Source organism: Mytilus trossulus, chromosome 6, assembly GCF_036588685.1.
Source record: "Mytilus trossulus isolate FHL-02 chromosome 6, PNRI_Mtr1.1.1.hap1, whole genome shotgun sequence".
NCBI lineage: Eukaryota > Metazoa > Mollusca > Bivalvia > Mytilida > Mytilidae > Mytilus > Mytilus trossulus.
In genome coordinates this window covers 68,485,510-68,500,892 of record NC_086378.1, presented here as the reverse complement: position 1 = coordinate 68,500,892, position 15,383 = coordinate 68,485,510, and the positions used below count along the sequence as shown (strand labels likewise).

Here is a 15,383-nt window from a genome sequence, read left to right as displayed (position 1 = left end):
ATAAAATTTGCTAAATGTTATATGTGAGCTTAGCTATTTGATTACGACATTGTTTATTTAACCTTTATTTGATTAGCTTTGCTTCCAAAAACAATTGAGAAATTTGTAAGATGTTACCAAAAACAATTTCAATTTAAGCAATGGTCTTAAAACTGCTTATTTACATATAATACTACTAAGAAGTAAAATCACAAAAATACTGAACTCCGAGGAAAATTCAAAACAGAAAGTCCCTTATCAAATGGTAAAATTAAATGATAAAACACACCAAACGAATGGATAACAACTGTCATAATTCTGACTCGGTACTGGTATTTTCAAATTTTGAAAATGGTGGATTGAAGTGAACCTGGTTTTATAGCGCTTAACCTCTCACGTGAGACAGTTTCATCAAATTCTGTCATATTTACAACAATGCGTGAACAAAACAGACATAATAGGTGAAATTGTCAAAATATTGGTACAGCAGTTTAATATTTCAAATACTAATAAGTGCTAATATTGATATAACAAAAACACCGCTATGACATTTTAAAAGTATCGCATTGATATAAGAAATAATAGCATTTGTTTATTTATGTATATCAGAAAAACACAGCACTTCAAATTTTACACGGACATAAACTTTAGCTTCTAACTAAGTTCTGAATGTATATTTAGACTCATTTGTTGTTTATATTTGAACAATAAGTTTTATTTAAAGTTAGTATTTTCTTAATTTTTCGTTGAATGTCTGCATATTTACAATTGATATTAGACAATATCGCTATGTGATATAAGAAAAGTTGTTATCGATACGCTTCTTCCATAGACTGTGTCTATATATATATAATTGCTTCCATCCACTTTATATTTGAACTCCGGTAGATAGTTGCCTTATTTGCAATCACATTCCATCTCTTCGTTTTTATATTATATACCTGATTTCTAAACTCGTGTTTTCATAAACAAGCATAAAATATTTGTCATTTGGTGTTAAAATTAGCAATATACAATCAATCAATTTTAAATTGTGTTAGATAAGAGCCATTTTATATTTATTTATTTGTTCGGGTAGGGGACAGAAGGATTTCATATATGAATATGGTTGCCTGGCAATTAAGAGCTGAAAAATAGGCATGATTAGCGACAGATTGAAATGAATAATAATGCCCTTCCTTCCCTTCCCCATCCTTCGTTTATAAATTTAAACTGACCAACACGGAATAGCCCAATAGTGTTGAAAGTAACGTTAAACACTAATCAATCAAAATCCCTTGGATCCCTAGAATATCAAATAATTGTCCCTTAACAGTTATTGTCCGTGTAGTTCTTATATTTATCCAGCTAATCGTCCTACTGTCATACCATAAAAAACGTTTATAAAACAGATCACATTCTAATATATCTGCATTCATAAATTTATAATTTCATTTAGACTAAACGACGCCATAGTGTATTGTTTGTTATGTGCCTCTGCCGTCTTAATAGCCTATCAAAAAAGAAGAGGTAAAAGAGAACCAGAAGATCTTCCAAATGGAAAAAAAACAGAAATCGACTTCTTCTGGCTCACTTCCGAAGAACAAAAAAAAAACGCGACCCATAATATGTTTTAAAATACGCCTTGCCCCTACCTTTTTTTCCAAAAAAAAAATGGCATTATCAAATATATAAACAAAAAATAGATGAGGGGCGGGACCAAACCGAAAGATAACATAAAAAAGAAATGATGAAATATACAGAATAAGTTGTTTGATTTTTGGTTGCTTTATGTCCAGTGGCAAGTATGTCACGCATGTTTAGGACAAATATAATAGAGATCAAAGGATAAAGAAAAGAGTGAAATGGTAAAAACTAAAAGATATATAGAATTATAGAAACGATCTTTAATCTGAAACCCTCCCCTCAAACACACACCATAACCATTACTGCCAATACTCGCATATATACATCTCTATACAAATATTTAAATTTGAACCTCCCCCTCCTCCTTCCCCTAAGACACTGATGTTTTTATCCGCCCCTGTTATATGTGTCTTGTTATATACATTTTGTACGGGTCTAAATAATAGTTAAACGTACAATCATATAATTTGTTGGATACCTAATTATATTATATACTGTATCACAAAATAAACTTGTATACCCCCCCCCCCTTTTTTCTTTCCCAATGCAGTATTGAAAAGTAAATCATTTAAAAGTCCAGAAGATAGAATATGTATTGAAATGTGCTTTGCATACTTATTTAAGCAATGACATATAGTAATTATTGAACTACTGTGGGGCTTGAAAAAAGTCTATTTAAGGGATTCGGAGATGAGAACAGTAAAAAAAGCTGAGCAACGTATCCTAAATGTAAAATGATTTGCGGCATGATACATGAGGGCACATATTATAAATAATATTAAATATGAAGTTCACGCCTCATACAGGACTATTGTTAAAATCAATCGGGTCCAGGACCAATCCAGTATATCTTATCATAATCCTTGGTTTTTAAATCAATTTCCTATAGTTAGAGTAATTCAGAGCTAGTAAACTCAGTGTATGGTGAATATTTCCGGTTATGGAATACATTCGTCTGCATTTATTTCCATATTTTTCTAGAAATTCAAAATTGCATGATTGTAGTAGAATTGTTCTATGTATACTAAGAAAATGGTGTTTCGGTTATGGTCATGTAGACCTAGGCTTATCCTCATCAGGTATCCCTAGCCTATATGTTTCCTCCTTTGTAATATGTAGAATAGTTCAAATTTGATTTCTCTAATGGGGATACTTTCAGTGCAATTTCATCAACAACCCTTATCTTTACATGAATAGATTATATCTGTCTCACAATTACCTCTATTTATTTTTAGAATGATAATATTAATATCGTAATTTAATAGTATTGTCTAAAGCATTACTTATTTATATAAAGGAATGTAATTAGCATTATATTTTATCTTACTAGTTTAATAACAATTAAGTGTTAAATCATTATCTAATAAAATACACACATATGACCAGAGTTAGATGGCTCGATGACGTAGTAACTGATCTACACTAATTACGGAACAACCAATCAGATTGAGAATACAAATGACGAACTGTGTTGCTTGTTACGAGTGACGTGGGGACATTGGAATATCCAATCAGAATCTAAGTCTTAGACTAATGTATGCACGTGGTAATTCTTGGTGTATATTTGCAGTACACATTGATTGCCGCAGAAGTGAACAATCACTTCAACAGAGTTTACATATACATTGTATAATTTTTGAAATAGATTTAAACAAAATACAAATCAATTCATCTCTCAAATAGAGTAGAATTAATAAAATACATTTCATCTCTCAAATAGAGTTGAATTTCATATATATTCATTTCATCTCTCAATTAGAGTTGAAATAATTATACAAACAAACAAAATTGTTTTGTCACAAAAAAAAATTATACAAATAAATTACTATGAGTAATAGAAAAAGATCTCTCAGAAAAAGGGATAAGAAAAAACGATTAATAAAATACAAAAGTAAACTCCGTATACATAATAATTACAAAGGCCATCTTAAACGCACAAAACACTTTCATGAAAATGTAAAAAAAGCTTTAAACTATATAGAAGTGTTTTCACGTGAGAATCTCACAAACTATGAAATATTAGTTCTTGCAAAGGGATTAAAATTTATTCCCAGTCCAGATGTAAAATACATTAAACAAAATCTCTTGCGAGATTTTGACGAACTAGGTAGAAAAATGCGATGCAAATATCACTTTAGTGATAAAACTAATGCGGACACCAATCATCCTTTTAGAATCAAATCGGATTTTAAACCCTCTTAAGCAAACAACACAATAGAAAATTATCTATTTGCCACAAAGATGGAAATATGTAGACTTAAAATAAACAAAGTTAGAAATAATCTTTCTAAACATGAGAGAGCGGCACTCAAAACCTTACATTCAAATAATAATATAATTATTAAGAAAGCTGACAAAAATTCATCTACTGTTGTTCTGGATAAAAATCTATATATTAAACAAACACTGAAATTCCTGAACAACAGTATATGCTATGAGCAAATCACAACATAAAAGACAATAGTTATATCAAATCATAAACTGATTTAATTTCGAATACAATACATCAATACAAAGTTACCAGGTGTCGTATCCCGGTATGCAGAATTTTTAAATTCTATGCGTATGGATGCTTTGAACTTTACTTTGAAACTGATTATTTTATTAGTTAGAGGCTTGGGATACCTGATGAGGAAAAGCCTTGGTAGTTAAACCTTAACCGAAACACTTTAAAAAACAACAAATATTTATGATAAAATATTGAATTGAACAAAATAGATTATGAAATAAAGTCAAATACTAAGAATATGTATTGGTATATATAGGATTGGTTCTGGACTCGTTATATCTCATTCAAGTAAATCATTTAAAAGTCCAGAAGATAGAATATGTATTGAAATGTGCTTTGCATACTTATTTAAGCAATGACATATAGTAATTATTGAACTACTGTGGGGCTTGAAAAAAGTCTATTTAAGGGATTCGGAGATGAGAACAGTAAAAAAAGCTGAGCAACGTATCCTAAATGTAAAATGATTTGCGGCATGATACATGAGGGCACATATTATAAATAATATTAAATATGAAGTTCACGCCTCATACAGGACTATTGTTGTAACATTGGTTTGTAACTGATTCCAATCCATCCTGAATTAGTTCCGGAGTATAACAGCTTATGTCTCTACTTATGTCTCTGGTTCTGCTGTTGTAATAAGATGATTTTTTTTGTCATGTAGAAAAACTAGAGGCTCTCAAGAGCCTGTGTCGCTCACCTTGGTCTGTGTGCATATTAAACAATCATGGACACAGATATTCATGACAAAATTATGTTTTGGTGATCATGATGTGTTTGTAGATCTTACTTTACTTGACATTCTTCTTGCTACAATTATCTATATCTATAATGAACTTGGCCCAGTAATTACAGTGGGAAATATATTCTAAAACTTTACAAAAATTTACAAAAAATTATGAAAATCGTTAAAAAATTACTACATTGTATAAAGGGCAATAACTCCTTAAGGGGTAAACTGACAATTTTGGTCGTGTTCACTTATTTGTAGATCTCACTTTGCTGAACATTATTGCTGTTTACAGTTTATCTCTATCAAAAACTGCAAAATTTCCTTAAAACTACTAATTCTGGGGCAGCAACCCAACAACAGGTTGTCTTTTGTCTGAAAATTTCAGGGCAGATAGATCTTGACTTGATAAACAATTTATTCCCTGTCAGATTTGCTCTAAATGCTTTGGTTTCAGAGATATAAGCCAAAATCTACATTTCGCCCCTATGTACTATTTTTAGCCATGGCGGTCATCTTGGTTGGTTGGCAGGGTCACGCCACACATTTTTAAAACTAGATACCCAAATGACGATTGTGGCCAAGTTTGATTAAATTTGGCCCAGAAGTTTCAGAGAAGATTTTTTAAAAGAATACTAAAATTTTAGAAAAATGGTTAAAAATTGACTATAAAGGGCAATAACTCCTTAATGATTCAACTGACAATTTTGGTCATTATGATTTATTTGTAGATCTCACTTTGCTGAACATTATTGCTTTTAACAGTTTATCTCTATCTATAATAATATTCAAGATAATAACCAAAAACAGTAACATTTCCTTAAAATTACCAATTTAGGGGCAGCAACCCAACAACGGGTTGTCCGATTTATCTGAAAATTTCAGGGCAGATAGATCTTGACCTGTTAAACAATTTTTCCTCGTCAAATTTGATCTTTATGCTTTGGTTTTTGAGTTATAAGCCAAAAACTGCATTAACCCTATGTTCTTTTTTTTAGCCATGGCGGCCATCTTGGTTAGTTGGTCGGGTCACCGGGCACATTTTTTAAACTAGATATCCCAATGATGATTGTGGCCAAGTTTGGTTTAATTTGGCCCAATAGTTTCAGAGGAGAAGATTTTTGTAAAAGTTAACGACGCCGGACGACGGACGACAGACGACGGACGCAAAGTGATGGGAAAAGCTCACCTTGCCCTTCGGGCCAGTTGAGCTAAAAAGAGGTGGCTTAGATCAAATAATTATAATGTCCTGGAAGACTTTTTATTTTTTTTTTCATGTTTGCCCTTTAAAGTAAAAAATAATATACTCGTAGCACAAAAGAACGTCATGATAAAATGTATCTGGACTTAGAGGGAGAGGGGGGCTGGCTGTGTATATTTTTTTTTACTTCAATGTGTAGACTGTAGGGGAGTTTCTTCAGAAAGGGTTTTTATTGGAGATGTTTTTGCAATGCACGCAGGCATCTGTTTCTATCCATGCACAAGTTGTGTGTCAAATTAGTCACTCGCATTTTTTGCTCTACCTGGTCATTATTGGCATTAATTGCCAGTGCACGAACTCGCAAGAACGCCAAATTTAGTTACAGGGCGATATTCTGACGCGTTTTTTAATTCTTGGTCATTCAAGTTTAGAAAGAAAGCAGAAAATCCAAATAAATACCGACCAATCACAAACGTTGTTGCAAATTTGACCTTAAGGCGTCAAACAATTTCCCATAATGCAACAATTGCATATAAATAAAAAAAAAACTATTATACCAATTGAATAAAAAGTATTGCATTTGAATGAAAGATGATACCATTTGAATGAAAAATTATACAATTTGGATTATAAATATTGCATTTAAAAGAAAAAATATACCATTTAAAGAAAAATTATACCATTTGAATAAAAAATATTGCATCTAAATGAAAAAATATTGCATTTAAATGAAGAAATATACCAATTAAATATAAAATATTGCATCTAAATGAAAAATATCGAATTTCTGCAACCAATACCACAATCTAATGAAAATATTTGATCTCTGATTATGAAGTATAACGTAATCAGAAATCGATATTTTAATTAGATTGCCAATACCATGCCATATTAATTTTGCACAATTGATGACAAATTTGTAACATTTTGTTTTAAAAGATACAAGTGTATTACTCATTTTTATTTCATTTGTTCCATATTTAAGAACCTGTTTTTTTTTAAATTGTTTTTGGTTTTGGAAGATGAACGTAAGTTATAATTTTGATAACCAGTAAAATGAAAATTTTCTTGTAAATAGTTAGGAACCATGGAACGTGTCAACGAAGCTGTTCTAGGACTAGGACATGTCTTAGGATTGTCCTAGGACACGTCTTAGTCCTAAGTCAGGTTACCGAAATAGGATATACAAATAGTCCTTAAGGTTACAACGTCCTGAAACGATAGGCCTTGGATGAGACAGTAACATGGGCAAGGATGTCTTTCAAGCCAAAGAAGTCTAGAGCTCTAATTATAAGGAAAGGGAAGAGAACACACCAAGTCGAACTGAAGGTGCAAGGAGAAGTCATTCCTTCAATAATAGACAATCCCATCAAGTGCTTAGGAAAATGGTATGATGACTCTCTAAGTGACAAAAACAATATCAAGAGAATAGAACAACAGGTTTCAGAGGGAATGCATCTTCGCTAGCCAAGGGTTACGATCCACTCCCGCTCTCTTCACGTGAAGAGAGCGAGAGTGGATCGTAACCCTTGGCTAGCGAAGATGGAGGGAATGAGAAACATCGACAAGACAGGTCTACCAGGGAAATTAAAGGCATGGATATACCAACATGGACTCCTGCCAAGGATATCATGGCCACTTATGCTGTACGAAATAACGTTGACAACAGTTGAGAAGCTTGAAAGAACCATCAACAGACATCTAAGGAAATGGTTAGGTGTCCCTCCAATTTTTACAACTGTAGGACTATACAGCAGGACCGCAAAGTTGCAGCTACCATTTACATCTCTAGTGGAAGAATTTAAAGTTAGCAAAAGTCGCCTTGTGATGACACTGAAAGAATCTAGAGATGACAAAGTAACATCAGCAGGTGTCCAAGTAAGAACAGGACGAAAATGGTCAGCATCAAAAGCAGTTTCAGAGGCAGAGAGTAGATTGAGGCATAAAGATATTGTTGGAACAGTGGCAGTAGGACGACAGGGCCTTGGTACATCAAAAAGTTGCTACTGGAAGAACGCTAACACACAAGAAAGACGAAGTCTTGTCCAAAGAGAGATAAAATCTAGAGAAGAAGAAAACAGACAAGCAAAGACAGAAGAATAAGGAAGCCAAGGTGCTTGGTCGAGATGGGATTTGGAACAACGATCCCTTACATGGTCAGATATATGGCGTTATCCGCAATACCAACTGCAGTTTCTTCTGAGATCAGTGTATGATGTGTTACCGACACCTTCAAATCTGCACAGGTGGAAACTATCAGAAACACCAGACTGTCCCTTGTGCGGAAACAGAGGAACTCTACAACATGTTCTTTCAGGGTGCAATATCGCTCTTACACAGGGGAGATATACATGGCGACACAACCAAGTACTCCGGGAACTTGCTGAAGTTATAGAGAAACAGAGGAAAGATGCGAAACACATTAGAGACAAACCTATCAAGATCCAGTTTGTGAAGGAGGGTGAAGTAGGCCAGAAAAGTAAAAAGAACATATCAGTAATGCTTAATCAGGCGAAGGACTGGCAGTTAGAAGTTGATCTAGGAAAGAAGATGCAATTTCCTGATATTGTACCAACTAACCTAAGAACAGACATGGTACTTTGGTCTACAAGCAGTAAAAAAGTAGTAATCATAGAGTTGACAGTTCCCTGGGAGGAGAGATGTGGCGAAGCAAATGAAAGAAAGAAGGCAAAATATGATGCACTGTTGGCAGAGTGCAGAGATAGAGGATGGCAGACATGGAACTTTCCTGTTGAAGTTGGCTGCAGAGGCTTCCCTGCACAGTCAGTGTGGAGAATGTTTTCTGCAGTTGGAGTGACTGGCCAGAATAGAAGAGCAGCAATCAAGAAACTGGGCCAAGCAGCAGAGAAAGCATCTTGCTGGATATGGATGAAGAGAGATAGTAGTAGCTGGAAACCCACCACCAATGCGCAGTGATTGATCACAACTGTGGACCCCCCATCCTGAGAGTGTACCGAGCTAGGGGTCGAAACACATGATGATGGATGGCCTCGGCTGAGGACATTGGCGGTGTTTGCAGTAATTCCACCAGTACTGTATGTAAGTAAATTTCATAAACTGTTTGATACACTTAAATCGGCATTACTATATAAAAAAAATGTACATAAATTATGCCTACTGTTTTCTCGTTTGACTTGTTTAACATTTTTCTTTTTGGTTTTTAATTACTCATTAAATGTTGAATGCAGTACAATGACTTTGTTTAATGCATTATGGGCCCTGCTAATTGTTGTAGGCAGAAAAGTGACTAAATATTATTAAGGCGACTTGGGCTCAGCTCATTGTTGACGGCAGTACAATGATTTATTGATATTAATACAGTATGGGCTCTGCTCATTGTTGAAGGCAGTAAAATGAGTCTAAATGACTTTTTGTTTTATTTTATTTGCCGTTTGTTCTACTGTGAAGAGTTGTCTCATTGAATCATACCAATTCTATTTACACGAGTGAGCTTCTCAGTTACATGTTTATATTTATACTTTTCAATTTGCGTTTATTTTCTTGTTAGCTTGCTTGTTTTAATTTTTGCATGTTTGCCTAGCTATTTACATTATGCATGTGTTCCTGTTGTAATATATGCTTTATTAAATATGATATTTGATTTTGATATGACATATCAAGTCAGTTGAACTTGTGAGAGATTTGCAGAGCTCATGTTTACGTTGTTGAATTTTACATACCAAGCCCGATCCTAAATTTTCTTACTTGCGTAAATATAGTTCATATAGTGATACAAGCAAATATAGTTATACAAGCGATAGTCTGTATAGGTTTCAAATAGCTTACTAATGCTCATGGACAGGACAATTAGTTTACCAACAAGTCAACTTAGAGCAAATAATAGAATAATGTGCACTATTCACACAATTATCAAATTACTTTATATCTCACGAAGCAGAAGACAGAGCATGGTACACAACATCCTCTTAACTTTGAAGTGCGATAATGTTATTGTATATAAACATGTACATATATTGTTTAGATTATTTTTGATTGTCTTATCTAACTCAGATATGTGAACATTGAGGTTTTAATACGTTTGTATTTTACTATCACATTTATTTTACATGTCGACACGAACCATGGGCTTACCCACATCTATTTTTAGAAACTAAACAAATATGCGGTATATAAGTTACTGTTAATTAAGGACTTTTACAAACAAACACGCATATTATCCAGATGGGAAACTCGATGAATTGTTAAATTTATTTCGAATACTCTTGATCTTTTTCCTTCTATTAAAAGGAACATTTAGCATTCTTATCTATATACAAAGCTGATGGACACAATCTTTTTAATTCTAGTCGAAATTAATTAACTATCCATTACTTAAAGTAATACTCCATGGAATTTTACTCTAGCACCTTGTTCTTTGAGGTCACAAAATATATTCGACGCAAAACTATTCAAGATTGAACTTTCCAAAAACATGTATCCGAATGTTAAGTACTACATGTAATAGGGATACATGGGGTAGCCAATTTAGTACAGGAAACGCCTAGTTCTTTTAGGTCACAAAATATATTCGACGTAAAACTATTCAAGTATGAACTTTCTAAAAAAGCGGCACATACTGCTTAGTTGTATCCGAATTTTAAGTACTACTAGGAATGCATGTGATTGCCAACTTAGTCATGTTAGTACAGGATATGTGGTTCTTTCTATGTATTGATTGATATGATTTTTTTTTTGTGTACGTTCTACACTCTCGGTTTTTAAAATATTGGTCACGTTACTTGTTTAAAATTAATATATAGCCTATTCAAATGTAACCGACTTTGAAGGAGTGCCTAGAATTGCACATAATATATATACAGGTAATGTATTTTCGTAAACTTTGTAGAGGATAATAAAATTGAAAATGGAAACTAATATTAGTGCATATTACAGATTAACAAAGCAATTGAGTAGATTCATGGCATATATATACCACCATCTCACATTGTACTTTTGCAGTGACCAGTCAGTCTAGTTATTACCCAAATCTCCGAATGTGTACACAGATGTTCAATTTTATTGATAATACTGTTTATTTTTATGAAGAAATTTCCTGATTTATCGCATTATATCTCTTAGAAATATTTAACAAGTTGCAAACTTATGTGCTTTAGAATACATTTTGTTCAACTAAGCCGGTTAAGGCGAGATAACTCTTATAGTAAACCCATTGATAATTCATGATCGGTTTTTCAGTGGATGTATTACTGCTAAAATAATGCGTTTTAAGACGATTTAAATATATATATATATATATATATATAAAATGGATAATACAACGACAGAAGTGATTTCTTCAAAAACAGCACCTTTATAACAAAGCTATTACAAAAGGAAAAATATGATTGTCTAAGATTCAAACATATTAACAAAGAATAATGCCTTCTTAGCTAGTTCACCTAAATGGACCTTTAGGTTGTGGGAAAAAGGGGTGGGGGGATTCTGATGAGTGTGTATAGACACACTCAAGTGGCAAGATTAAGGGGTTATGATCGTTTCCCGTAATTGTACGTCGGATCATATTAGGTTTTTACTTTCCTGCGGTACCACAGGAAGTTCTGTTGAGACCATCTCACGTCTACCCTGAGTGGCCGGTTCTGAATTGGTACCAGTTCGAGCTTGACTGTTAATGATACATCGTATGGCCTATATATTCAGTGTTTTATAATATAAAAAATGTTAATCTTTACTCCCCTGAAACCAGGGGGTGATGCGAATAAGACCCGACGTATTTGGGGATCATAACCCTCGTTCTCTTTAGGATTTAACCTGGAGGAACTTGAGCATCCATTGCTACCAATGGTGCACAGATTTGTCAGTTAAAACTAGCATGTCGGCATTCTGTAATCATGTCAGACCTCGTCATTCTAAGTGAACTGTGGCCGTTATTTCCACATTATTTATTTGTTTGTTATGTTTTTGCCTGAAAATGGATTATTTGATTAATACGGTTTATCTCATTTATAAGATAAACCAATTTAATTAAAGATAAATGTTATTGCCTCATTCGGATCCGGTTCTTGTTTCCCGCCAATCAACGTCACATGACTCGTCAGCATTACATTGCACTAGCCAATCTTGTAGATATGTAAAAGTTTCAAAAACCCACCCACCTCCCCTTGCAATCTGCCACCTAATAACAATTATTGTGTCTGCTGCTGTTTTATTTATCTTTTCAGAATGACCAGAACATGCCGGATCTATAACTTTTTGGACAAAAAAGAGGAGACAACCAAGCCGATGGATTTGATAGCTAAATCATACGTTCGAGAACTATAATTATTATGTCAATGCTAATTTCATGAATGCCTACCACCTAAGTTTATCTAAATATTTAGACACAATCAGTGTGAAAATGGAATTACCAATACCTGGTATTAGTGCTTCGCCTAGATGCATTTAACTTTTGACTTTATTTGGATAAAAATCATGCAGAATTTATTTTAATTACTCGATTCTAATTGTTCATTGTTTTGTAATAAAATCACTCGTCACAGTCAAAAAGGATGTCGGGATCTGGCAAGATTAAGGGGTTATGATCGTTTCCCGTAATTGTACGTCGGATCATATTAGGTTTTTACTTTCCTGCGGTACCACAGGAAGTTCTGTTGAGACCATCTCATGTCTACCCTGAGTGGCCGGTTCTGAATTGGTACCAGTTCGAGCTTGACTGTTAATGATACATAGTATGGCCTATGTATTCAGTGTTTTATAATATAAAAAATGTTAATCTTTACTCCCCTGAAACCAGGGGGTGATGCGAATAAGACCCGACGTATTTGGGGATCATAACCCTCGTTCTCGTTAGGATTTAACCTGGAGGAACTTGAGCATTGCTACCAATGGTGCACAGATTTGTCAGTTAAAACTAGCATGTCGGCATTCTGTAATCATGTCAGACCTCGTCACATTCTAAGTGAACTGTGGCCGTTATTTCCACATTATTTATTTGTTTGTTATGTTTTTGCCTGAAAATGGATTCTTTGATTAATAAATCAAAATACTTTCAATATTTGTTAAAGATTCAATTGTATTACATTAAATTATAATGTACTGTTTATTTTGAAGCCTACAAAATATTATCATTATTAGCAATTTTTTTGCGACTAACCAAAACGGTGCAATATTAATTTAAATATAGGAAAAAGTTGACTTTTTTTTTTAACTAATCCTAATTCGATACATTAAATGAAATGGAGTGGACCTAAGTACAAAACTAGTTTATGTACTAAAATTGCAGCACAAATATCGCATTTAACAAAGTTTTGTGACTATTTACTTTCGTTTTCGTATTCAATTCATTTACATCTTTTATCATATAAAATAACGTTTTTATTAAGTATTATGTTCAAACTTTAACTTTTATTTTGCGTTAATAAGATAAGATAAGATAAGAAAACTTTATTTTGATTCGGCAGGAGTACAAATAAGCAACACAAGCTCTAAGGAGCTTTTGACCGAATATAAAAACATATAAATAACATAAAAACAGTGCATTTTGACATATAAAACAACCTATAATACAAAGTTGAAATCTCACATACATAGCATGCAATAAAAATAATCAACAAATTTAAGAAAGTTAACTGTTTCCATATAAGAGTAAATACTAAAATACCATTAAATCTATGACATACAAGTCTTTACATATTTTTTCAATTAAATAAATGTGTTAGGATGGTCCTCGGACCCTCGTAGTTAGGACTGTCCTAAGACAGCTTTGATTTACATCCTAAGACATGTCTCAGACACGTCCTAAGACCATCCTAAATAATGTCCTAAGACCTATCTTAGGACATATCCTAGGATACTTTCATTGACACGGCCCCAGATCATTTAATGATTTTAATACAAATATTGCCTTTTGGTATTGAATGCGTTTTTCCACATTTAACCATTGTAAACTATTCATAAACTGGATGATGTCATTATGTCAGCTTCTACTATAAACATTGATTACACCAAGCTAATATTTCCATCAAGAAAAATGGTAAATGAAACATTAAGAATACAGTTTCTGTAAAAACAAATTTAAACGCTTTACTCACTATGTGTACGTACATCTCAGTCCAACATGTTTGGGCTCACATAAACTTCCCTATTAAAAATAAACTATTGTATAGGTGTGTGTGTGTTTACCTTAAGAATGTCATTTAATAGTTTAAATGTTGTCGTAAGGGTTACCTGTTTCACTAAAAAATGCTGCCTTGTTTTCTCTCGTTTCATCATTTTCTTTCATGTAAACTTTGTCCGGTTCTTGCAGTACTGATATTTGTTCTTCAAATTCCTTCCGATGTGCATTTATTTGCTCTTTGGTCAATTCTTCTTTCACTTCATTTCCAGTATGAATTTGTGATAATCTTTTTTCTAATTTGTGTCCATAAAATGCAATCAGCAATAAAACTACTGACAGAAAAATAATAACAAGATTATTTCCCAATGCCATTATTATTATATTTCAAAACATTATAATTTTGAAATATTTATAGAACATTCCGACTCACCAACATAAATATCCTTTTGCACACGAGGTTTAAAATCCAGTGATGTATAAAACCTTATGCGTGCAAAATCAATGGTATATATTTTATATTTGTGAATTAAAACATTGTGACGTCATTCTATAGTTGTACCCGTTCTTAATCTTAGTTATTGAACTATCATTTACCTGTAAATAGAAGTGGGACATTTAAAGACGTATCGTATCCGTTTCTGTATGATACGTTGACGTATCTGAGAAAATTATTATATCTATGTGTTATTGTTTAATAGATTATTTTCAGGTTTAAATATATGTCTTTCTATTTTTGATATCTTTCTTTCATTTATACCCATTGCTACACTCTTTTTATTACATGATAGTTTTCAATTTATGAATACTCGTGTATATCTAATCACTTGATATTTAAATAATCACCACTTCTCCGTCGTGAATTTAAGATTTATGAGTCCTTCTGTATCCATGTGTATTACGAAATTGTGCAATTAAATTCAAAACAGCAATGGTACAATAGAGATTTGCCATATGGTGCATATATACAAAGAAAACTTCGTTCAGAAAATTGCGACTTTGTGGCAAATATATTAAAATCTACAGACTTGAATAAAAAAAAAAATATTATAAAATTTTAAACATAGTTTACACTCTACTTAATGTGCTAACGTTAATTGAAACAAAAAGTAATTAACAACTATTCAATAACCAAACATGTATTAATCCGAGATTAAGTCACTAAAGTCGAGCGCACCCTAGAAGGTGTACTTCACTACTTATTTGAAAAAAGGATTGCCTGCTACATTTTAATTTATAAATT

General features: G+C 32.9%; 1 protein-coding gene across 1 annotated transcript in view; it reads right to left on the bottom strand.

Annotated features, from left to right (window-relative positions):
• Positions 1-14,638, bottom strand: part of LOC134721735 (uncharacterized) — a 93,813-nt gene extending 79,175 nt beyond the window's left edge. The window contains exon 1 of the mRNA XM_063584920.1: positions 14,254-14,638. Coding sequence (XP_063440990.1) covers positions 14,254-14,515 — 262 coding nt within the window. The 5' untranslated portion in view covers positions 14,516-14,638. The remainder of the gene's footprint in view (positions 1-14,253) is intronic.
• Positions 14,639-15,383: the final 745 nt, after the last annotated feature.